Here is a 26,501-nt window from a genome sequence, read left to right on the forward strand (position 1 = left end):
GGTTATAGCGCCCTTGCTCGCTACCATTTTCTTCTAGCGGTTGGGACCTGAGCACTAACTCTTGTCCTAGCCCTATATGGCATATGGTTATAGCGCCATTACTCGCTTTCTGAAAAGAGAAGAAGGGAAGGGAAGGAGAGGAAAAGGACTTGGGAAAAGGAAATGCGGAATTCCTTTCCTCATTAGTATTTGTATCGTCAACTTTTATGAAAACTATATAAATCATTTTTCCTTGGTCAAAGGTATTGTCTTATCATTTGTTATTCAAAATTTAATGTTATAATGATCAACATAGCTTTGGATTATCCAATATAAATCGGTAACACTGTCCTGCAACCGATGATTTTTCTAATCCGAAAACTAAAAGTTACGAAAAAGCACTAATGCCTTCATTAAGTTCCACTTTCACGCGACGTTCAATGGTTAAACAAGTAAACAAGTTATTAAAATGAAATCACGTTCCCGAAAGCAGTCAACAATGTATCTTAAACCGGATCAAGCGTGCGCCCTATTTTTCTAAACATTCCGACGCGTTCCGCCCAATATCTATCAATTACGTTTTTCTACAATAGTAGCCTGGGATAAATCCTAATTCGACCGACACTTGTATCGCATAGGTTTTGCTGACAACCCTAATTGCTTATCATGCGGATTCCTCGAAGATCTTGAGCATATATTTTGTAAACGTTTTTCGGTCAATCAGTCATGGAACCACAGACAAACAGACGTAACTCTTTGAAAAACTTGTTCTTGAAAACATAGTATCTCAAAACATATAACCTCAGTAACGACATCTCTCTGGCTTCTCGCGGAAAACAAGCTTGCTCGCTAACTCGTAAACAATATTGCATAAAAGTTCTATAGAATATATAGAAACGTCAAAGTGATCCGATGCCAGCGCTGCGGCGAGTAGTTCGCGGAACTGATTATATTCAAATCAACCGTTAAATGCATGAACGAAGATACACAATGAAGAGTTACGTCTGTTTGTCTGTGATGGAACTATTTTATTAGACATTTACTAAACAGATTTGATCCTCGTTTAATGCGCTTCTTAACCTTTTCCAGTTTGATAGCTCCAACCTTAGAAGAGTTTAGCAGGGATGACAAAATTATGATTCTAAGAAAATTTGTTCAGTTTAGTCAATATATTTTGGAAACAGAACGACATATGATCTCCTTGCCTAGCTTCAAATTCTTCTTAGAAATAAATGCCTGTAATTAGTTTAGAATAGCTTAGCTTGTAAGACATGTTTATATGTTAGGAAGACAGAATAAAGATTTTATAAAAAAAACAGACTAATTTTGACACATTTGACTGATGCAATTTTTCATTCGTTCATTTATTGTATGTACCGTATGTATCTATAATCACACTCCTGCAGTGGTCTGGCAGTGGTATTATGTATAAAATCTACCTGTAACCATTTTTTTATGACTGCAAAAAGTTTGAACTCTGGAGTTCGAAGGTGATAGCTCTACCGTATACCCATTAACCCATTTCAAGATCGCATGCTTCCGAAGATTTTGCTTACAATAAGCCCCGCTCCGGTACAGTATCGATGCTGATAATGGCCCTTATTACGGGTGTCACTTCACGGTGAAAACGAAGTAAAGTGACCAGTTGTCACTCACGGTAGTAAGGGCCAATGTACTGAAACTTTCTATAAAACCAGTAGCGCAAAATTTGATTGACGCGTATTTAATGATTTAAAAAAAATATTTACGATAGAATTACCACAAAAATTAAGGAACGAGCTCACCAAATTAGTATCCAGAAAAGAACGGCACGGCTTAACAGGGTTTAACCAATGGGAATCTTTTCTTTCCATGCTGATTTCACGGTCTAAATCACTAACACTGGCACAACACGATTACTGAATACGTAAAAACTGAACTGGACTATACATTTGGAAATAAAAAAAATTCTTCCGGATGGCGTAGCGCCACCAGCCAAAACACTGACAGAAGATTATCGCAAAAAATCCCGACAATCGGAACAACTTTTGACAGACGTTCATACTTTTACACTGTATGGCTTTAGTCAGCACTCGTGTTTTTTTTTTCAGTTACCGTGGAGACGTAATTTATGATTAGCTCCAAATTGTCTCATTGTTTATGAAAGGCCCTTATATTTGAAATGGCGTAAGCATTATCTTCTTCAGAGGATCATCACCCATCGTTTAAACATGTTCTGGATGCGTTTATTGGTGGAAAATTACAGTGCAGCGATCAAAAACTAATCGATTAGTTGCTAATCGAGTAATTCAAAAATGGGACATAATGTATTACGGAAATGATAATTTGGCTCTGTAAAGTTTATTCAATAGAGTCTGAAAAAATAAAGTAATCAACAGAAAAAATGGGACATCACTGATTTTTGGTGATTGTTTTGATATAAAAAAAAAACAATTAACGTCAACAACTCTACACGCTCATCTGATATTACTCTAAAGTGAATAACTTTGACTCAGCTTCTTCTTTAAAATTTGTCGAACCTCGAACGGAATCCTTTTATGAAGAGCTTTGAGTGTGTTGGTTTATTTCCTTTTAATTCCCTTATAATTACTTATCTTTTGACAGATACGCGTATCTGTCAAAAGATAAGCAATTATAACGGAATTTAAAGGAAATAAACCAACACACTCGAACACGAAACGAAAATCAATTATTTTATTCATGTGTTTCACTCATACATTTTTGCCAAAGCATCAGCCTTATACATTCCATAAGACAAACCACATAGGTCCTATAATAATGCATAAAAGGTATGTGTGACCGCTTATACATTTCATTTGACACATGAGCTTCATTAACTTTTTGCAAGGCGTCTGCTTATTAGTTGACTTATACATTTTATGAATAATCAGCAATAGAAATTTGCCAAAAGGTATAAGGAGATTTCTATCCGTGAAGGTCTTCATACTCAGTTTCGTATGTGTATGCTAAATGTCAAAAACTGAGTAACATTAATTTAACAAAGTAACATTTACTCGAATTAAATAAATATGGATCTTAACTGTTTTGAGTAAGATCAAATGTAATAAACGTCCGAAAATTTTTAAGTCCTGAGTTGAAAGCAAATTCCCCGAGAAATTCCCACTAAGTGTGAAAAGAGTGAAAGTTTCAGCGTGCTGTGCAACTTTTCTGGACAAGTAACTAGCGTGAGTAGCAGTTGGTGTTTTTCCTGAGATAAACTTGATTTTCGCCTAAATTTACACAGGTCACGTTTTTCTGAACTTCTGCAACAACTTTTGGTTGTGAACTTCAGAATCTCAAGCTCGATTCAAAGGAAAGTTCACCATGAGAGAATTGCATGTATACACTTTAGGGAGCATCCATAAATGACGTAGCATATTTTTGATCAATTTTAGACCCCTCCTCCCCCCCTCGTAGCGTATTTGGCTATATCCAATACATGGCCGGTCACAAATTCTGAAACCCCCACCTCCCCCCTCAAATGCTACGTCATTTATGCATGTTCCCTTATGAGAAAATCGGAAAATAACAATATATTCAAAAGGAATTTAATTTTCAGAAAAACAAAATGCTGAGAAACTGATCCGTAAGTTGTGCCAGGAAGCAGCTCAGTCCATTTAGTGATGTTCAATGTATATTACATCCTTACTTCCCGGAATGAAAATAGCACCTGGAGATGCTAACATGCTAGCTGCAGTGGCCTTCGGTAAAATCGCTTAACAGATTAATTATCAATATGTTAATTGGAGTTTATAAAATTTAATCTTTTGAATAATTATGTTGTGATAAAATAAATCGATTTTATAATGCTGCAAAAAAGTTTCGATCAAATAATTTCCAGTCTAAATATAATATTTACAAAAACTGAGTAACCTTTACTCAGTTGTGCTAATATTGCGAAAAACGAAACTGAGTAAATGCTGGCGCACAATGTATAAGTTTCCGGGTTTTTTGACAGATAATGCATGGGCTGACTGTCAAAAAACCTGAAAACTTATCCATTGTGCGCCGGCCTTAAGTGCTAATAAGATTTTGGGGTTACTCACTTTAGGGTAGTTCCACTTTCAACGAGTGAGTGGAATTTAACTCACTTTAGAGTAAATTTGAACGAGCGTGTACTAAGCTGTTTACAAAAGTTGATAGGCCCTTTTATATTGTTGGTTGAGAAATACGCACTAACTTACCACCATGGTAGTCGTGAAAAGCTTGATTTTCACTCATTTGGAAGATATTCTACAGAACTTTGCACTTTTGCATTTTGACTCACTTTTTGTTGCAAAAAAGCGTCAATTTACATCGGATTTAGAAATGTTTCCGGCCCGGAAACGATTTTTTAGCGGCACAGTGCGAACTCCGAGCACAAAAACGAAGAAGTTTGTTTTTACTACACAGAAATAAAATATTCCTTATTGCTTTACTTCGGCATTGGGTGAAACGGCTGCGTCCTGATGAAAACAATTTGCTTATCAGGGTCACAGTTATAGCAACAATCAATACGAAACTACCCTAATAAAAATTGTATGGTTAATTTGCTTAACGACGTGTTCTGGGTATCATCCAAACCATTTGTGGAATAGTTCAATGATTTGGGTTATCGTTCGTTTATTATTATTTTTTATTAGGGTAACGATTTTAAATTGGCTCACCACTTTAGTAGCCTATTGATCCCAAGCAAACGATTAACGTACCCTATTCTAGTTGAAATTCTATTACTACACTATGTTTATTTTGATTCGCTATGAAAGTTTGACAGATAACATCAGGGGTGTGTGGATTCATGCAGAACATGCAGGGTGAGTGAAATAGCTTGGGACTGCTTGGGACCGTTGTTCTGGTACTGAGTGAGCCAAAAATAATAATGATTTTCTTCGGGACCCAGTGGTCTTAGAGTTACCTCTATGGTTATAACATGTTATAGCGCTATCTTGATGGTGGTTTCTGTGTTGCAATTATTTGACAACCGTAATAACATGTTATAACTCTCCAGTCTGTACAGTGTTTTAGGATTAATTGTGTCTCTGTTCAATCCCAGCCGAACCCTAATAAAATTGTTATGGTTATTTTGCTTAACGACGTGTTCCGGGTATCATCCAAACCATTTGTGGAACAGTTCTATTATTTGGGGTATTGTTCGTTTATGGTTATTTTTTATTAGGGAAGTCGCTGGGATTTTTCTGAGGCGAAAAATCTCTGATCACGTCTTCCTTCGGAACGTCATTTAGCTCATTAAATCAAGAACAATCGTCGCCTACCTCGCATAACTGGTTCCAAACATAAACAAACCATAAGAAACAGGGTTTGTTTACGTTTAGAACCAATTTCATACAAGAATGATCAGTAGGCTGATTTTACAGCATTTTACTGAACTGGAACCCGCATAGACCACCATTAATCACAGGAATTTAGGTGCACTGTCTGCAGATTTCCATTTATTTGCTATCCATTTTATTATGTTCTATCCCAAATTCTAAAATAATTTCAATTTATGTTTTTTTTTAAACATGAAAAGCATGTTTAAAATAAACATATTTATTTTTGATAGTTGTCAAATCAATCAAAAAATTCATGTTTATTTTCAACCAGGCTTGCAATTGCTCATTACAGCTAAAATCTAGGATCACTTGAGGTGCATTTATTATAAACAATAAAAATTAAATGCATTTTTTGCTGTGTGTAGTTCTAATCGGCACCTCCCACCAATACATGCATGTATACATGAAAGGGTTTGTCCTGTTTTGTTCTTCGCTTCGGTTCGCTCAAATACACCGAAAACGCGAGAAAACTCCGTCGAACCTCACTCGAACCTCCTTTGGCAGCACCGAAAATCTCCACCGAAATCTTTCGGAACCCTCTCCGCCGTGAATATCTGAAAACACCGTCCAAACTCTCCTCGAAAATTCAGATGCTACCAACGGAGGTGCCCAGAGACTTTCGACGAAGTTTTCACGCATTGTCGGCGAAAGAGGTTCTGCACGATACCAGTGAATAGATTGGATGCTGCAGACAAAAGCTCCAAGCATTTTCTCACGTTATCGGTGGACGAAGTTCCGCGTGATCTCGGTGATTTTGGATGCTGCCAGCGAGAGTTCCTGGAAGTTTCAACGGATTTTTTTTTTGTTGGCCTTCTCGGCGAATTAATTTCTGCATGATTTCGAAGACTATTCTAGCAGCTGCCAACGAAGGTTCTACGAACTTTTTCTTGTTCTGATAAGGAGTTCATCCACCAGGATTACGTTTGACTTGGTTTGACTAATTAAAATACATTGGGGCCACATTGAGTCTGTTGTTGTTGACAAATAAATATATTACAATTATACATAAAAAAATGCGAAATTTCGATGGCGTTTTCTTGCGATCATGGCGGACGAGGTTTCATACGGTTTCGGAGGGGATTTATGCTGCTGCCATTGGAGATTCCAGGGAATTTGAACGGAGTTTTCTCGCGTTCTCAGCGGACGAGGTTCTGCACAATTTTGGTGAAGGTTTTTTAATTCTGCCAGCGGTGATTCCAGTTTTGACGGAGTTTTTTTTTCGTATTTACGGTGGTAATTTTCGATGCTACCAACGGAAGTTTCAGGAAATCTGTACGGTTTTTTTTCTCGGGTTTTGGGTGGAGGAGCTTCCGCATGATACCGGTAGAGATTTTCGATACTGCCAACGGAGGTTCTACGGAATTTCAACGGACTTGATTCGTATTCTCGGTGGAGCAGGTTTTGCGTGATTTTGATGTTGGCGATTTCGTCGGAGAGTTTCTATGCTGCCCGAGAAGGTTGCAGGGAGATTTCCGTGAATTCTCTAAAGGTGTATTCAGATTTGCGTTGGAATGAAAGAGACGACTAGTACTTTTTTCCTTCTCGTACGTTCGCAAAATCTTTCTCCGCGCGTGAAATATCGCTCAGATCTGAATACACCTTAATAATTCGGAGTTTCTTTTCCTGTTGTGTTTGTTTATCTTCGCCTCGATACATATATAAATGTATAGGCGTATAGGTGTCACCGAAAAAGCGCATGCTTTGTTTTGATGTTTACATTCCACTGAATATTTGATGCAAACGATGAAAATTAAATGCATTTGATTTAAATTAAATGCTTATTTAATGGGCATTCTAAAAGTGAGACTCCCCTAGTATAAACCTCACACATAAATTTTATTAGTCAAAACAAATGAAATTCATTTATTTTAGAACATTGATTTTATTTGCGGGAAACCAAATAATTTTTAGGTTCTCAAACATATTTTTTTTTGTGAAGGCTAATTGCAAAAAAATATGTGGTTTCACACATAAAAGGTACACGGAAATTCTCCTCGGTGCAGATATCAATTGTTGATCACATTGCAAAAATTCATGTGTGGGACAAAAAAAAACAATCTTTGGGATTTTATTAGTGTATTGTCATTCAACTTGGACAACGGAAAACCCACACGCGACATTCGATTTTACACTCGTTCTGTACGTTAAACATAACGTCGGACATAGTGCGCTGAATAGCACATCATTGTGCGAATACAGCGCACTATGTCCGACGTTATGTTTAACGTACAGAACGAGAGTAAATTCAATTGGCGCGTGTGGGATGTTCCGGTTTTCAACTGAAACGATAATACTATAACGGAACTATCAATTCTATACTTTCATCTCCTCATCTATCGAAAAAAATTTCACTTTAAGTATGAAGTATGAAGTAATAAAAGCATAATTAGTTAAAGTAAATAAAATTCAGTAAAATCTGTTTTTTTTTAAATAAATGGCTGCGTTCACTACCGTTGATTGCAAAGGAATCACCCTAATGTGCGGAACAGAATCCGTGCTAGAGAAAACGCTAGAGAAACACAAATTTGCGTTCCTCTCTTGCTTCGTAAAGTGTGCGTTTCTTCTCGGCTCTTTATTTGACATTTCGACTCTCGACTCGTCCATTTCGTTTACTGCTCCACAAGTGAAAGGTTTTGACTGGTTCAGCGCTGGTCAAGAATACTTGATTACCTCGACCAGGATTACAATTACAACCGTTTGAATACGCCAAAATGGTAAATAATAAAGTTCTTTTCATTGTTCGTAAAACGTAAGTTTAATTTTGTTGGTCTTATATCGATTTTGTCCTGTTCGAAAGTCGCGACCTAACAATTTTAGGTTATGTTCCTTCGTCAATGTTTACACGTGTATAGAATCGGAATCTCAATACTAATTATCCCGTTTTCCCGCATTGCAGGCCGCCACTGGAAAGGATGTCGAGAAGCCCGTAGCCGAGGCCGCGACCGTGCACCGTATCCGCATCACGTTGACCTCGCGCAATGTCCGCAGCCTGGAGAAGGTTTGCGCTGATCTGATCAGCGGAGCCAAGAAGCAGAAGCTGCGCGTCAAGGTGAGTCACCCGCTTAGCAAGAACCGGAACGTATAATTTGCATTTACCTGGGGGGCTTCGAATGTAAATACAACTGTTCATTGCCCTAGTTAAGTAGATGCAATAGTAAAATAAATTTCTTTGACTGAATTATTGCTGGCCTTTTCTCAGCCGCAGTAAGATTGAGGGAATTTGACAAATTTTTCATTGCCACGATTCGTTGCGGTTACCATGGTGTGAGACATTTGGATTAATAACATCTTTTCATTCCACAGGGCCCAGTCCGTATGCCGACCAAGATCCTGCGTATCACCACCCGTAAGACCCCTTGCGGTGAGGGTTCCAAGACTTGGGATCGCTTCCAGGTAATTATTCCACTACTGATCGTTCAATAAGGGAAAAACACTCAGGCAGACTATAAACCAAAGTGAACGTCTAATTGCATTGATATCATTTATGAAAGTCGCGCCGACAGCAAACTGTTCCTCGTCATAGTGCTTGATTGATGCCTTGAATTCTTTTCAAGTCTCTAATGGTTCAGACAACTGCTCCACCAACAGCCAATTGAGTTAACATGTTTTGAAATGCAAATTGTAACGATACCATTTTCCCTTCCCTTCCAGATGCGCCTGCACAAGCGTATCATCGATCTGCACTCGCCATCGGAGATCGTCAAGCAGATCACCTCGATCAACATCGAACCCGGTGTAGAGGTTGAGGTCACCATCGCCGACCCTTAAGCAATTCGACCTGTTCGAAAAGCGGGGGAGGTAAGACGGCGAAAGCGGCTTGATCATGGGACTCGATGGATTCCGCAGTACAGAATCGTTGCTGAGCATAAGTAACATCAGAAAATCAAAACAAAAATCATTGTTCAATGAAAGAGCCGACACCTGTCTTCATTCCTTCTGTGCATTGGCATAACGCGTAACAGCTCGCGTCCAGTCGGTATAAACTTTTTATATTAAAAAGTTTCAAAAAATATAAAATGCTTCAAAAAAGGAAAACAAAACATTCTTCTTCGACAGGTTAAGGATTGAAAGAAAGCATGCGGTCTTAAATAATCGTTTCCGTTAGAATCGTATTTTTCTTACGAATAAAAAAAATGATACACGGCGAATGAGAACGACCCAAATTTGAGTTTAGTTCACTCATAATCGCCAAAAGTGCAGGAACTCAGTGATGAGTAAATTTGTCTCATGGTTTCCGGTGGAAAACCTAAAAAATTTGCCGGAAAATGAGGAAATTGACGAAAATTTTATTCAGTCTCGGAGTAGTACCAATAGACTGAGTGAATCCAATCTTTACTTTTCTCAAATTCGGGAATTTTTCCCTGGGAAAACATGAGGCAAATTTACTCATCGCTGAGTTCCTGCACTTTTGGCGATTGAGTTGACTAAACTCAAATTTTGGTCGTTCTCATTCGCCGTGTATAATTACTTATTGAATTTTCTTTCTTCTCTAAAATTCACTTGTTAACACTTAATTCGGACATCTGATGACTATTTGTATTCTTTGAAATAACTTCCACTATTGCCTATAACTACAAATAAACAAAATGGGGAGAATTATTCTACATATTTAAGGCCTAGTTGCCTTCCTAAGGAGCGGATTGCTATTTTCTCAACCTGAATAGCAACCCCCGGTACGCAAGTAGCGTTATGGTAGAGGTTGGTAAATGTGCCTTATTTACTCATTGGTACGGTTGCTCTAAGATGACTCCCAGATCCTTAATGTGATTCACACGATGTACGTCAACGCCTTCTAGGATATAACCAGTGGCGTCCCATAACCTCACTTTTTACCTGTGCACCAACTTTCAAAACCAGATTTAATGCCATTTTCATTTTCAAGTACAGAAGTGGGTCATAGGGCCAGGTCTCCAGTAAAACATCACTGTCCAACAGCACAAGGGTAGAGGTAAAGATTTGGCAACACAGAATAATTGTATCCCAAAAATTAGGAAAAAAGCTTAAAAGATCATACAGCATCATAATTAGGCCTATTCTGCGCGGCGTGTGAGGTGAGGTGACACGCTGTCACTTCTGAAGTGACAATCGTCACCTCGTGTGAGGTGACTCTCCATTTGATTTGCACGGAGACTCACCTCACCCGAGGTGACAATTGTCACTTCACCATTACTTCACTGTCACCTCACCTCACACGCCGCGCAGAATAGGCCTAAATATCCCGGAGCGGTTCAATTGAATATCCTACTACACAAAAATAAGATTATATCCAGCTTCCATACGCCCTCCAGTTAGTGTCAAAAAGCACAGTGAAGGATACATTTATTCATACAAACAGGCCGCCATTACCGAGCATGGAAAGCTGGATCGATGTGCGGTATAAGAGGTGAGGAGAAAGGAAACTAGTGGACTCTTTCGTTCTCGCGTCTTCTTACGCCAGCAACAGACGTGACGTCACGTCTGCTGTTGCATAAGAACACCGTCAGAATGAAAGAGTCCACTAGTTTCCTTTCTCCTCACCTCTTATACCGCACATCGAAGCTGGATAGGGTAGAGCACTACTTCGTCGTAATCGCCCATTTCCGTTCTATCGATCAGAAAAGATCAATAATATCAATGATTTCACCGTGCACAAAGCAATATTACGTTTGTTCCGATGCGTTAGTTCATTTGCTACAACATAAATCCTGTTACAGCGCATTGCATGAATATTTACGCTCATTGTTCTCAAAACAAAAGGAGCGCTCCTTGCGAATCCCCTTTTTCTACGTTTATCCGTAGGACGAAGTAAATCTAATGGCGTTTCAATGCGTTTGGACGGAATTGAAACTCGTAGGACAAATTTAGAATCAAGAAGCAGTGTTATATTTTAAGCAATATCTCAATAACTTGTGACTCTTTATCAAATTCAATGGTACGTCTGGAAAGGTGAATAAATTTAGAAGTCATATTTGACAGAAATATTCCCCTTTTTATTTAAACTCGTTCAGAAAAGAGAGATAAAGCGTGGGTTGTGCTTAGTACGACGGAAATTAGATCAAAAACCCTACAATTAGATTGGTCTCACCCGATATTCTTGAAATACTTGACGTTTTGAATGAAACATTGCCATTTCCAGACTTCGTGTTGTTAGTTTTCTTGAAGGTCTTGTGCTTAATTCTTGATTTGTCTTTCGCTTCGTATTTCTAAGAAGTGACTCAAACAGCGCTTCCCGCCCACAAGCTTTAGACCGAGTGCAGAATCTTTGTGGTGATACTTTCCAAACGTTATATTTTTTAATTTTTTTTATAAACGTTAAATCGTAATAAAACGTTCAGGCGATCAGATAGATAGGATGCGAACCATCGTAGGAGACTGCCGTTTATACCGAGCCCATCCAGTTTGGCGATCGCTATAGGATGGTTCAACTTGTCGAAGGCGGCTGATAGGTCAGTGTACATGACATCTGTTTGCATATGGTCTGTCATACTCTCCGTGATGTACGAGGTGAGACACAGAAGGTTGGAAGTAGTTGACCGCCATCAAGGGGCTGCTAAGCCAGCATTTTTCTGTTGTCTGCTATTTTTCACTCACACACTTACAACCAACGCAAAACAAACACATGCGATGTAAGCGGCAGCTGTAAAATATGCAATACAGCCGCAAAGTTCGTATGTGTTGTTCAAGTTTGTTATGGGCCATAAATTTATAGACCAGTTAAGAGGGTACTGTCAAATTTGCGAAATCCCATAGTGGAAATATTTTTGATGTCAGTCCTGTGACCGCCCTGCCATGAACCCATGCTGGTCTTCGCTCAAGTGCTGCTTGAAGTGAAAGACTAATGGTTCCATAACGGCCAACTTGAACAGTTTAGATATGACACATGTGATGCCGCGATAGTTGTCGATGTTTCTTTTGCCTTCCTTCTTATGCACTGGAAACATCTCAGCTGATTTCCAGCAGGAAGGAAACACCCCATTGGTGAGGGACATTTCGAACAGAAGGCAGAGAGTCAAAATTCTAGTACTAGACAATGTTTGTTTTGATTCGCTATGAAAGATTGACAAATAAAATGAGGGGTTCGTGGATTTTCCTATGTTTCGAGGGGTGCATCGATTAGCTTGGGACCGATGATAGTACCAGAGCTGAGCCAAAAAGCTGAGCACGTTTCTTCGGGACCTACTAGTCTTAGAGTTACCTCTATGGCAGTATCCTGAGCGGTGACGAAGCAAAGGTCTAAGCTACGATTGTTCTCATTAACCACGTGGCTGATTTGCTTCAGAGTGGCGATACTGTAATGATCCAAAAGGCTTACGCGAGAAATCGGTGATTGACGTGTTTGTTTACAAATGCAATTACGCCCAAATCTCAAATCACTCCGGAAATATCAAAAAATCAAATCTCACGAATGCTCAAGATCATGCTTGATTTTCGTAGACAAAAATCAACAAGCAAACATGTGCGGTTGATTTTGCAAGCTGTGATATCGCAGTTCGAAATATCAAGCAAACAAACTCACCAAACTGTGGTGAGATTGCGTTTAAAGATTTTTGCTTTACACCCGAATGCAACCGACACTTCACTGATGGCAATCCAAACTTGTTCCACGCAATTCCATGAATCGTTTTCGATAAATTTTGCCTTCAATCCAGAGCCGACCGCTATGAGAACGCCTCCACCAGTTGATTTGCGGCTGTTGTGCGGATTCCGATCGCATCGAAAAACCTCGTATTCAAAACCAAACAGTTGATTTGACAATGTGCGAGTATCGAGTCTCAGTGAGAGCGATGACGTCGAAGCAATGATCTGAAACCGCTAAGCAATAATCATCTATGTTGGAATTCATCCGTGCCTGGAAGATCTTGAATGGACCATTGACCCTAAAGTGACAATTGTCAATTCGAACTTATACCAACAATCAATACGAAAGTAACGATTTTAAATTGGCTCACTACTTGACTAGCCTATTGGTCCCAAGCAAACTATTAACATAGAGGTAACTCTAAGACCACTGGGTCCCGAAGAAAATCATTATTATTTTTGGCTCACTCAGTACCAGAACAACGGTCCCAAGCAGTCATAAGCTATTTCACTCACCCCTGCATGTTCTGCATGAATCCACACACCCCTGATGTTATCTGTCAAACTTTCATAGCGAATCAAAACAAACATAGTGTAGTAATAGAATGTCAACTAGAATAGGGTACGTTAATCGTTTGCTTGGGACCAATAGGCTACTAAAGTGGTGAGCCAATTTAAAATCGTTAGTTTCGTATTGATTGTTGCTATTAACGTACGCCATTCTAGTCGAAATTCTAGTACTACGCAATGTTTGTTTTGATTCGCTATGAAAGTTGGACAGATAAAATGAGGGGGATTTTCCTATGTTTCGAGGGGTGACTCGATTAGCTTGGGACCGAAGATAGTACCAGAGCTGAGCCAAAAAGTAGAGCACGTTATTTCGGGACCTTCTAGTCTTATACCCCGTACAGACTATGGCTTATATCATATAATATAGGCTGTCTTGCAATGAGCACTCTTACATAGGATTTCCAGTGAAAACTTGATGTATGAGTGCTCATTGCAACACAGCCTATATTACACTGTCACCTCACTTCACACGCCGCGCAGCATAGGCATACCTGTATTCGGTATTCATTGACTATGAAAAAACATTTGATCAACTCGACTACGAGAATCAAGGAACGAGTTTATGAAATTAAATAGAGAAAACAAGATCAGTCAAATCACACAAATCTGAATTTTCAAATTACAGGTGAAATCTGTTCTGTAACTATAGCGATACATACTGTTCTGATGATAGTACATAAACGCTGCCGATCAACAGATGCCTGTGGTATAAAATTCGTGCTAGGGTTCACAACGATCTCGAATGCTGAGCTACATCGTGGATGGCATCAAAATCCGATAATAACAGACATTTCAGAACATAAGTGTCGAGACAGACCTAAACGCAACGGAAATTTGAGCTAAATCCTGATGAATGTCGGTGTCTTAGTGGAATACCTGTATAATTTTTAAAATGTTTCACGTTGTACATAAAAGCATAACAGTTACATCTTTGCTTGATCTCCTATTCAAATGGGACTGTTATGCGGATGCTCAGCACATACGAGAATCGTAGAACCGTGCCTTATCATCCGATTTACACATAAAATCTCTGATCACGCCTTCCTTTGGAAGGGAAATAACGCTGTTCGTCCCCGGTCTATGAGTTGATGGGTCGATAGGTGTGGGAGCTGCCTCCCTGGCGTCGGTAACATTGGTATTCAGTACGGAAAACAAAAGGAAAAAAATATATCCGAATTGCTCATTTGATCAGGAATATGATTAGCCATCTGCTAGATCAGACTATGGAGAATATACATATAAGTAAAGAAATACAGTATTATCTGACAATACACATAAAGCATTAAACTATCCAACATTAGGCACTGTCCAACCTATGGTGCTTTCACACTAAGCGTGTTGTTCATTTTCGATGAAATTTGTCCTCATTCATGACAAGGTACGCAGATCCTTCACTAACAAATCCTACTTACTCCTGGAAGCCAGTCAATGTTTCACAAGTCAACAGAAGAGCATCGCATATCGAACACCTACACCCACAGGAGATCCTCACCATAAAAAAAGGCACGGCATTTCTCAAATCACACAAATCACGGAAACAGCAAACTGCATCGGTTCAAAATTTCCATACACCTGTAAACTGTTCTTCTCCTTTCAGTAAGGGTCTTTATTGGCGAATATTCCGTCTTTCCACTGACTTCACCAACTCCTTTCGCGCGCGCTCACTTATTAGATTTTTTGTTTAATTCTAGCAACTATTGGTTGTATAGTTTATAGGTAGGGCTCCGGGAATTCGAACGTAACGTCACGTCCGGTCAGCTTCTTGTACACCGACGTGAAAGTGTCGACCTGCGGGAAAGAAATGCATTAAAATTAGCATTAGCTTTGAACAATTTTGAATTTCTTGAATTTTTCTGCCAAAAAAAAGTGTACATTCCTCTTTCAGCCACTTCAACTTTTGCAATACAGTAGAGCAACGGGTTAAGAAATACTGGGTTTTGCTGTAAGCATCGTATAGACGAAATGATTCCAAGATTACAGACGAGTCACTCCGAATGTAGATGATGCTAAACTTTCAATCAGTCAGAACTAAGCAATCCTTGGAACTCACCTTGTGTTCAATGGTGGTCTGCTGGTTCTTGTCCAGATGAACCTTGATCAGCTGCGAGCCGTCCAACTTGACGCGCATCCGCTTGCCGACGACCTCAGCCGGGAAGACCAGATCCTCCAGGATGGCATCGTACACGGCAGTCAGGGTACGGGATCGTGGGCGCTTCTGCTTGTTGGGGTCACGACGGCCACGCTGAGGCTTGGGCAGGATACGGCGCTCGCCGATGAACACGACGTGCTTGCCGGAGAACTTCTTCTCCAGCTCACGAACCAGACGGGTCTGGACCTTCTGGAAGGCCTTCTGCTTGGGCACCGGGACATAGATCACGATAGCCTACAACGATAGTCAACAGTCAGTTAAATGTTCCGGCATTTAAAAATAGCATAACTCGAAGACTGTTGTTTACCTTCTTGCTGTTGAACTCGATCTCTCGAGCGCGGGTGATGTGCAGATCACGCAGCTGTGGCTTCAAGTCCGAGTTCATCTCCAGCTCCAGGATAGCCTGGCCGATCTGACCCTCAAACGCATCAGGCTCGGCACCACCGGCCTTGATCACCTTTGATCCGAAAACCATCTGCAGGAAGAAACAAACCACGTAAACAATTGTGCAAACGCCCAATCACTCGAGTAAATTGCTAGTTTCGGGATTCTAAATTCGGGACGGCCATTCCTCGGGAACAACGGCAATCATTTTCCCTCCACAGTACACAAAACCCTTGTCAGGTTAGCGGAGCCGTCAACACTTCCTCCCCTGCCATCATCTACACTAAACCCATCAACCACTGGGATTTGGCAGCTCAAACTTGGTCCATTTTCAACGAAAATTTCTCGAAATCTATCCAATCTCTCGACGCCATTCCAACGGGTGCCGGTTCCCAAATCTATTCCCTACATTTTAGCACAATTTCTATTGAAAAAACACCACTTACAGCGAAAATAATTTACGTTCACAGTGAAATGTGTTCACTCGCACATCAAAGATGCCCGGAAAAAGAGCGAGAAAGGAGCAAAGTTTGACAGATGTGCTGGCTCGACAGATCGGCGGAAGTTGAAGCGAAAGGTTTGCGTTTTTTGACAGCTGCCGGGCTGGGTTGCGTTCCACATGGTCAGAGTTGCCAGAACTATTTTTCGAATATAATACGTTATACACCGCAAAAAAGTTGTTGAATATTACATCCAAACTGCTGCAACCAGGTCAATCCATCGGTTGTGTAATATCACATTGTACGATGTACATCGATTTTGCGAACAAAATTACGCCATTGATGTAATATTGTATCTGCTTTGTGCTATTACATCATTATTTCATACATCAGCTTGAATTAAGTTGATCGATATAACATTTTTTTTGCTGTGTGCACTCAAAAAATTACACACATTTTTATTGACGAATTTCCATGTGAAATTTCACATGATTTTCATGTTGCCACACAAACAGAATTCATTCAGAATTACACATGACATTTATGTGTCAAATGAATAGTATGTGTGGTAAGATATGGTTTTTATGAGTACATATATTAAAGTATGTGTCTGACACGTAGATATGATTTGTTGATCACATTGCAAAACATTATGTGTGGAACACATAAAAATAAACTTCAAATTTTTCTTAGTGTAGGTATTTATTGACCGTTGCATGATAATCCTAGTAAAAATTGTATGGGTAATTTGCTTATCGTTCACGGATACGAATTTTGTTCATTTAAAACAAAAATATAAATGTTTATACTCTAAACATATGAATTATTCAAAGTAAATTGAAAGCATGTTTAAAACTAAAATATTTATGTTTGAATTAAATTCAAAAACATGTTTATTTCAACAATATAGGATTTGGGTAAACGGTTTTTAGCGTGTCATGTCTTTTTATTTCCTTCTTGTTATATTCGGAAAGAGTTGCCCCAGCTATGCTCAACCTCAACAGAAAACGGTCATCCATTCCGAATCCATTCCGGATCCTCCTCCGATATCGAACACGCGAAAGAAACTTTTATTTTGCTTTACCCTGCACTCAACTACTCAAATAATTCCAAAATATGTATGTTTATTTTAAACATGAGAAGCATGTTTAAAATACACATATTTATTATTGTTCGCATAGCTGTCAAACCAAACAAAAATAAATACGTTTATTTTCAACACGAATATTTTTGAAATAAACGTAACATAATTTTTATTTTAAACGTTGATTTCACATGACTTCAAACATGGAATACGTTTGAAATCAATATATTTTATGTTTGTGGCCAGAACAAACTGAGTTTACGTTTAAAATTACCTCAAATATTTTTGTTACGACGATAGTTTTTTCTGCGTGTTGTGTTCGGAGTATCATCCAAACCATTTGTGGAATAATTCAAACATTTAGGTCATCGTTCCTTTATGGTATTTTTATTAGGTAAGGCCTGTATACACACCAAATTCAAATCGCTGAAACTCAGCAGAACTTTGTCGATTTTAGACTTGATGAAAGATCAGCGAACTTTCCAGCAAAATAGTGCTGTTGAATTTTCCAGCAATTCCCTATAGCAGGGCTGATAGAAGTGTTAAGCAATAAAAATAGTGAATTAGTGACTAAAAGCATTTAAAAAAGTGACTAAAAAGTGACCAAAATCATTTTAAAAAGTTACCAAAATGTGACTTAAACATGATCAGAAAACTTCCAGAAATAGAATCATGCAAATTGATTTGTTAGTCATCCAAAAAAGGTAGACATTGATTTCCTATCTGTACGCATTCGTCAAAAGTTTATATTGCAAGATCTTGCACAACTAGATTAAAAACTAACAACACCGTGTAACACGACTTTCAATAACAGAGATATTTTACCATATTTGAAATTATTATGGTCTCCTGAATTCAAGTTTAGAATAAATCTATTCTCTAACACGTTACGCGTTTTAGTTATGAACTATGATAATCTTTATGCGATCTGCGAATTTGCTTCACGAAGGTGCTCCGCGTTTGCTTAGTTACCTAATAAGAAGACAGGGAAATGAGGAAGCGAGATAGCGTTTTAAAATATTAAATGACATAGATACCCAGATCTAGTTTTTGAATTACTGAAAAAAAGCAGAATTCTTCTACAACAGGAGTTGCTATTCATTCTACTGGGCCGAACATCTACTGGATCGAACAAAGGCTGAATGTGTCATTAGGTCGTCTTGGGACAGGTTTTTCCGAATGTTTCTACCATAAAGTACCATAGTTTCATTAACCTATGATCCTAATTTCACCCATTTTTCAAAAATACAATCCAAATGTATAATGGAAACATTTTAAATGGAGCCAGAAATTTGATAGGTATTATTGACTAGTGTAAAGAAAAAAAAAATGAGTTTAAAAAATATTACAACATCTTTAGAAAACTATTTTAATTCACTCTGCAAAGCTCATTACATTATTAATAATTGTTACTAGGAACTATGCAATTCTCACCTGTACAATTACTTTCAGTTTTGCTTAAATTTCTCCACAAAATTTGTCAGAACCCTCTTGAAATTTTTAACCGAATTCATTTGAGGTTCTATAGAAATTATACTCATATTCAATTGTAATCCTATGATTTCTCCAAAAACTCACATAGAAATATGCTTCGGATTCTTTTGTCTCAGAATCTTCTTTAAATTATCCTCAGAATGTCCTCTTTTGTATTATTTTGAAGTTCTCCTCAGAATGATCATGGTGTAATCCTCCTTCTCGTTCAAATTTTCTCATAATTCCTTAAGAATAAGAGTCAAAAGCTGTTATGAATTTTCATTAAAATTTGTATTGAATCCTATTCAATGTTGCTTTGGAATTGCCTACAAAACTAGAGTTCTAGGACATTGAAAATGATCCAAGGGTTAAATTTTATACACATTGACAAGAATAAAAATTTAAACTCAACAGGTACATGAACTTGGTGAAAGGTGAAATTTTAGAGACATGGATTCAAATTTAACTTAAACCCAAGCTTAAACCAATCAGTAGATTAATTATATATAAAACCAAAAGCTACTTATTGATGAAGTGTTTGATTTTAGTTACCATAAGGTTCTTATATATTGTAACGAAATAAATATTTAACATGAGTATTTGAGACTGTTCAGTTATTTAAATTCCAACTTGCCGTATTTGAAGTTCCAGAGCTTTACAGAGCTTAACAGGATTATATTTAAGTTGAAGTATTTCTTTAAAAGAATTTATTTTTATAGAGTTCATCTAAAATAAATTCGAGTTTATCTCTGGGAGTGCCTTGAATTTTTTTATAACAGTGCAGAAATTCTCTGCAGAACACTAAAACAATCATCAAATTCGTCCTTAGATTCTCTTTGAATTATAAACTTTTTTAAAAAATTCACCCCCTTAGAAATTCCCATACTGTTCACCTCTGAGTTCTCATAAATTTTTAATCTGAATTGTCTTGGAGTTCTCCTCTAAGTTCTACTGAAAATTCACATGGATTTCTCCTTAAAATTATCTGGAGCTGCTTTCCAAGTAGTTCCTAGTCCAATTTGTACCCAAGAAATTGTTCACAGGCCTACTTGGAAAAAGTTCTTTTAATAGTTCTTCAAAGTAACTGTATCCTGAAAATCTAGTCCCGGTCACCCTGATTATTTAATTTTGCAGTTGAATCTGGATTCCTCAAAGGTGTGAAATCGCAAATAAAAGTGTGCTTTGATTATGTATCGTCCAGGTTTCTTCTGCGTACTTCCAACTAAGAACTAAGCAGTGTAGCACTGTTACAATTTTAATTTTTTTTTAACGAATTTTACATTGCAATTCAAGCGGGAATGGCGCAAAAAGTGACTTTAGTGACTTTTTGTCGAAAATAGGGACTTTTTAGTGACCACCTTCAAAAAAGTGACAAAGTCACTAAAAAGTGACCCGCTATCAGCCCTGCTATAGGCAATTACAACTTCTGTCGAAATGAAAACATTTTACTGATAATCAGCAATCATTTCAGCAAAAATTTTCACTGATTTTTCAGTAATAAAAAATTCTGACAGCATTTTGCTGAATAAATTTAGTAAATCGAATTTATTTTCACTTTGGGCTGGCAGCCTCGCTGGCAGCTTCTGTTAAAGATTTTTGATACAAATACACAAATAATAAAGACAAAATCGCCAGGGTTCGTGCATAATCTATTAAAATTTAATATAACCAGTGCTCTTACCAAAATAATTTTATATATTTGTAGTTTTACTTACCTTCTCCTCCTGGTCGAGTCGTGTGTACGAATGGGAATACTTGCGACTGTGACGCTAACAGTTTGACAGCTCTTTACTGGGTGTACAGCAAACCGTTATGTTAGCTGATTTTTTCGGTAAAAATATCCTTTACCAAGTCCTTTGCGGTTTTTCAGTACAGCATTTTTGTTGCTGATCTTGATCCAGCAAACCGTTTTATTAACCGGCGGAAACTAGCGATTTTAAATTAGCTCACTCTAGACTAGCTTATCGGTCCCAAGTAAATTGATTAACTTACTCCATAGAGCTTTTTGACGTTTAATCGGCGCACACTATTGCACCATTTAAATCAAACGAGTGCGAGCAAGAGGGAAACAGATTAGTGGGAAAACAAACTGTCCATTCATTCATGTGTGCTAGATAGAGAAAAACGATTAAACGTCAAAGAGGTCTATTCCATAGAGGTAACTCTAAGACTAGAAGGTCCTGAAATAACGTGCTCAACTTTTTGGCTCAGCTCTGGTACTCTCTTCGGTCCCAAGTTCATCGATTCACCCCTCGAAACATAAGAAAATCCACTAATCCCTCATTTTATCTGTCAAATTTTCATAGTGAATCAAAACAAACATTGTGCAGTAGTAGAATTTCGACTAGAATGGGGTACGTTAATTGTTTGCTTGGGACCAATAGGGTAGACAAGTAGTGAGCCAATTTAAAATCGTTAGTTTCGTATTGATTGTTGTCTATTCTAAATGACATTCTAGTACTACACTATGTTTGTTTTGATTCGCTATGAAAGTTTGACTGATAAAATGAGGAGTTCGTTGATTTTTCTAAGAAAAACTCAGAGGGAGAGATAGGCGGAGAAAACAAAATACAATTCGGCAGCAGGGATTTGTTGCTAAATTATCTTGCAACCCTTGCTAGAAGCTAGCATTTCAAATGACTTGTATTTTTGATTCGATTTACGTGCAAAATAATAATTGATTGCATCGCAATATTTTGCACATTTCTTGGTGCCATTCATTAACCAACGAAGATCAATTAATCAATAGAGTTAGAATATTGTTTCTGATTTCAAAAACTAGTTGAATTTGTGAAGCACAAAAAACATAAAGGTGATTGAATTTCTGTTCGATTGAAATACTCTCAAATTGATTCTAGTAAGAATAAGAAATCCTCTGACAAATTCTGAATGTTCGATTGGCTCAGATTTTGACAGTTCTAGATAGAGCTGGAATTAGGGCCAATGTCGCAACTGAACTGAGAAAAATGAATCTGAAGTTTTGAACAAAAATAATTAAATATAATTTAAACTATAAGCCCATTCCTAGAAATGAACTGTTCCTAATTATTACATTATTGGTTAGCATTATGGTGAGATAAATAAAAATATTATTATTTTTATTTACAGCTTGAAAAAAAATGAAAATGTTGCATGCGCCCTTTTGATTTATAGTATCTTGTATCGCCCTGAGGTTATTCGCCCGGCTGCGTTCACAGAAGCTATTTCGCCCAAGGGGGGGAGGTGGCTGTCAAATACGAACAATCGTCGCCTACCTCGCATAACTGGTTCCAAACGTAAACAAGCCATAAGAAACCTACAGCGTTTGTTTACGTTTGAACCAGTTTCATACAAGATGATCAGTAGGCTGATTTGACAGCACGCCCCCCCCCAGATTTCGCCCCTATGTTTCGCCTGCTAGTTTTTGACATTGTCTATTTCGCCTCAATGTTTACGTTCTTTTTCCTGATGGTTTGTTACTATCGACCTTTTGCAGTTTGTTAAATTCTAGATAAATTCATGTGTTGGGGTGTTTTCGCTTCTTTCGATCAGATTAACAATGTTTTATTTTGATTACCAACCGTTAATTGCAAGGAGTAGTGAAAAGATTCAAAATATTATATCTTTCGCCTTGTATTGAGAAAATATGTATGTTTCGCCCTATTATGTATCCTCCCCCAGCGGTCGTAAGAGCCAACTCAATTTGTAATAAAAAAAAGTTGGTTTCGCCCTTATGTTTTTTGCGTTTTTTAAAGAATTTTCATTTATTCGTACAAATTTTTTTAGTATCGTTTTGTAGCATTTTAATAGTAGAATAACGTGATGTATTAACCTCAGTTTGTTTACGCTTGCGACATTTGCCCTTTGGCTCAAAACATTCGCTCCGCCCATCCCTCCCTCTGAGTATTTCTAATTTTTCTATGTTTCGAGGGGTGCATCGAATAGCTTGGGACCGAAGAGAGTACCAGAGCTGAGCCAAAAAGTTGAGCTCGTTTCTTCGAGACCTTCTGGTGTTAGAGTAACCTCTATGGTACCAGAGCTGAACCAAAAAGTTGAGTTTTTCGGGACCTTCTATCAGACCATTTTGTTGATCACATTGTAAAAGTTCATGTGTGGGACACATAAAAACAATATTTGAAATTTTATTAGTGTATGGTTATTTTCCTTAATGACGTGTTCAGGGTATCATCCAAACCATTTGTAAAATAGTTCTACCATTTGGTTTATCGTTCGGGCATGGTATGTTTTATAAAGGTAACGTCTCGTAAAATCAGGCATAACATTTGATAACGGCACAAAAGCATTTGTAAACAAACTTTCTAAGGCCCTTTACACGCGAACCAAAGTACGCCCACGCAAACCAACTACATCATCGGTTAGGGGCAACTATCACCGTTCCGAAAGTGGTATTGGTTTGCGTGGGCGTACTTTGGTTCGCGTGTAAAGGGCTTTAGAAAGTTTGTTTACAAATGCTTTTGTGCCGTTATCAAATGTTGTTTGCCTGATGCCTGAAATGTTGTTTGTGGACGCGCGGCTTTTGAAACTGTTTCATTTTCGGATTAACCATGTCCGTTCTGTAATCAGCATGCAGCCAAATTGAGCTCAATAAAATAATTCACAATCATACCGCCCCTCGTTTGACGTTTCTCCGCATATTTGTAAACAAACTCGAGAATTTTGCTCCAGTGATTCGGAAAATATTCATGTTTCCATCGATTTTTAAGTGAAAATCTAGTCCCGGAGTTCCGTTCGACATGGGCCTCCTCACGAACCCATCCATTTCGCAGAAAGCCAAATACTGCAAAGCGCTGATCCGGCACAACACGCTGATTTGCTTCTCGTTCTACCTGCTGGGTGTTGGCTATTTCGGTCTGCTGCCGGATCCGAACTTCAATTCCGGAACGTACTTTTCCGAAAATGCGCTGCTTCCCGGCTTGGTGTACTCGGAGCTGAAAACGGAAACCGTAAGTCTAGCGAAAAACTATGCCGGTGAGTTGGATCGGGAGCGGGAGAATCATCGAACCGGGATGCCGTACGCATGGTTGTTGGCCAAAATGCGTAAGATTGGACTGGAAACTCATACGCACAATTTTACACTGAATTATCCGCTTGGTGGGGGAAAGACCTTCACCGGGAAGAATGTGTATGGAATTTTGCGAGCACCGAGAATTGGATCTACGGAAGCGTTTGTCATTTCGGTGCCATACAGGCCCCCGGAGTCGGTGCACATGGACGTGTCGGCAGGAGTGCCATTGATTTTGGCGTTTGCTGATTTTGCTAGGAAGCAGAAGTATTGGGCCAAGGACATTATATTTCTGATAACCGAACAGGAACAGCTCGGGATGCAAGCTTGGTTGGAAGCTTATCATGGATCCGAGGACAGTCGGGTGCTGAATGCGGGATCTTTGAATGGGAGAGCTGGAGCGATTCAGGCGGCGATCAATTTGGAAGTGCAAAGCTTCGATGTGGATCATATAAACTTGAAGGTGGAGGGATTGAATGGTCAACTACCGAATTTGGATCTGCACAATTTGGCACAGAAGCTTTCGCAGAAAAATGGAATTCCTGCGGCCTATAGGCTGTCGGCTACGAATCAGAGGAAACCGGTTACATACCACGAGAAGCTGCAGAATCTGCTGGCGATGGTTCTGAGTCAATCTTCGGGAGTTCCAAATGGTAATCATGGCCTGTTCCATCGCTACGGGATCGAAGCTTTGACGCTGGAATGTGTGAAACGAGCTGGTAATTCAAGGAACACTGTCGGCGTGGGAGCACTGCTGAAGATTATCGAAGGAATCAGTCGAAGTTTGAACAATCTGTTGGAACGGTTCCATCAGAGTTACTTCTTTTATTTGCTGGTGACGCACGATCGGTTCGTGTCCATTGGGGACTATATGCCCAGTTTGGCTCTGATGGCAGGGACTTTGCTTATCAAGTCGTTTATTCACTACTTAGGCTTGTACTATTCGGAAGATGACGAGCAGGAGCAGGAGAGGGGAGATGATGGCGATAATGATTCGAACGAAACGCCTAAACATTCCTACATTGCGGTTGGAATTGTCCTGTTGCTAGCGCACGGGATCGGAGCCCTAACAACGGTTTTGCCCTTCAACCCTCTGCTGAACAACTACCTTCACGAAGCGAATCTTTCGACTCAGTTCGGTCTGTTTGCCATCATGGCTTGCATATCGGTTATGGTGCTGATATTGCCGGGTTTCATCACACTGGATGCGCTGAATGCGGAAATCCTGCAGATCGCTGTTTTGCTGGAACTGGGAACCGCTCTGCTGACAGTCGGAATGCTCAATTTCTCCCTAGGATGGCTGCTCTCCGTTGGGATTGTACCCGTTGTCCTGATATTGAAACCACTGAAGAGGGGATTCGCCAGGGGGTAATTTGCTGCGTGATTGTTGGATTGGTGGAAAGTCAACTAAGGTTGAGTATCTTGTTTCAGATTTTCCCGTATGCTCTGCTTAGTCATTCATCCGCTGGGGGTGGTATATCTAGTCCTGTTTGGCGTTACATGCAACCTTTTCCCGGAGCTGGCGGTCAGGGATCAAATGAAGAAAGCCATCACCGGTACGATGGATGGCATCACCTATTCCGTGGTCGATTCGATGGTACGTTCATTGGCGCATTTGCTCTACTCCAACGTAAATAGTTTTCTCCTTTCAATTCAGATCTACGGGAACTGGTTGTTCGACCTGGTGGCGCTGGTGTTTGTGCCCTCGTGGACCTTACTGTGGTTTTTGATGTTTGTTACGAAAACTTCGATCGGTGACGACAGGAAGGTGCAACACAAAGAAGAAGAAGAAGAAGAAGAAGCACTGAAGGAACCGATGCTGCAGAAGTGAGTGTATTTGAATGTTGTTCGAGTTTCGGTACCTATCACCAAAGAAGAGTAAAAAAACGATTGTAAGTAAAAACGATCGCAGCTGAAATGGGGGGAGCTATTTACAGGAAAGAAATGTCCTTCCATAGCGATTATGCTAGGATTAAGAACGTCTTCGTAGAGGGAGTCGTCTCACAAGCATGAGAGGAATTATGAATTATAATGCGTCTCCATCAACCCACCGTCGGTGCACTTAAATGAAATTTTACGAAGTTCCTCGAATTGCTACGTAATTCGCTTGACTTCTTCAAAGTTCTCGGAATACCTATGAAGTTTGCTGCCCTACTACCAAATTCCCTGAATGTTTATTGAATTCCATTGATTTTCTGCGAAGTTACCTGAAGTTATACAAAGTTTCCTGAATTTCTGCGGAATTCCCTGGTCTATTTTAAGTCTTAAGAAGTTATTTTAAGTTTTAAAGAGTGTCTGAACTTTGTTGAGTTTTTTAGAATAAACAAAAGTTCAACGAAGTTTATCAAACTTGTATAAGATTCCCAGTTCAACATAATTTTCCGGAATTTTTACATAGCACCCATGAATTTCTTTGATTTCCTCTAACTATCTAAATAGTTCCTGAAAAATCTAATGTCGTTTAAGAAAGAATAACTCTGAAGGCTAACGAAATTTCTCTAAAGTTTTCTTATATTCAACATTGTTTGAAGAAGGTCTACAAAGCTCTCTG

General features: G+C 38.9%; 3 protein-coding genes across 3 annotated transcripts; 2 read left to right on the forward strand and 1 right to left on the reverse strand.

The window, feature by feature from the left end:
• The first annotated feature begins 7,850 nt into the window (after positions 1 to 7,850).
• RpS20 (ribosomal protein S20) lies at positions 7,851 to 9,093 on the forward strand. The gene is made up of 4 exons (XM_065222239.1): positions 7,851 to 8,005; positions 8,188 to 8,340; positions 8,595 to 8,684; positions 8,943 to 9,093. The coding sequence occupies exons 1-4, from the start codon at positions 8,003 to 8,005 to the stop codon at positions 9,057 to 9,059; spliced, it is 363 nt and encodes a 120-aa protein (XP_065078311.1). The 5' UTR covers positions 7,851 to 8,002; the 3' UTR covers positions 9,060 to 9,093.
• Positions 9,094 to 15,061: 5,968 nt separating this feature from the next.
• LOC135701448 (small ribosomal subunit protein eS7) lies at positions 15,062 to 16,516 on the reverse strand. The gene is made up of 4 exons (XM_065222242.1): positions 16,398 to 16,516; positions 15,875 to 16,042; positions 15,469 to 15,801; positions 15,062 to 15,206 (listed from the first exon to the last, which is right to left on the reverse strand). The coding sequence occupies exons 2-4, from the start codon at positions 16,040 to 16,042 to the stop codon at positions 15,129 to 15,131; spliced, it is 579 nt and encodes a 192-aa protein (XP_065078314.1). The 5' UTR covers positions 16,398 to 16,516; the 3' UTR covers positions 15,062 to 15,128.
• A 7,092-nt stretch (positions 16,517 to 23,608) lies between these two features.
• GAA1 (glycosylphosphatidylinositol anchor attachment 1) lies at positions 23,609 to 25,834 on the forward strand. The gene is made up of 3 exons (XM_065222240.1): positions 23,609 to 25,318; positions 25,382 to 25,547; positions 25,608 to 25,834. Exons 1-3 carry the CDS (start codon positions 23,682 to 23,684, stop codon positions 25,779 to 25,781), a joined length of 1,977 nt encoding a protein of 658 aa, XP_065078312.1. The 5' UTR covers positions 23,609 to 23,681; the 3' UTR covers positions 25,782 to 25,834.
• The last annotated feature ends 667 nt before the right edge of the window (positions 25,835 to 26,501 follow it).

This window comes from Ochlerotatus camptorhynchus, unplaced genomic scaffold (assembly GCF_037179485.1).
Source record: "Ochlerotatus camptorhynchus isolate MF236.1 unplaced genomic scaffold, CSIRO-AGI_Acam_v1.1 ptg000162l, whole genome shotgun sequence".
Classification (NCBI taxonomy): Eukaryota; Metazoa; Arthropoda; class Insecta; order Diptera; family Culicidae; genus Ochlerotatus; species Ochlerotatus camptorhynchus.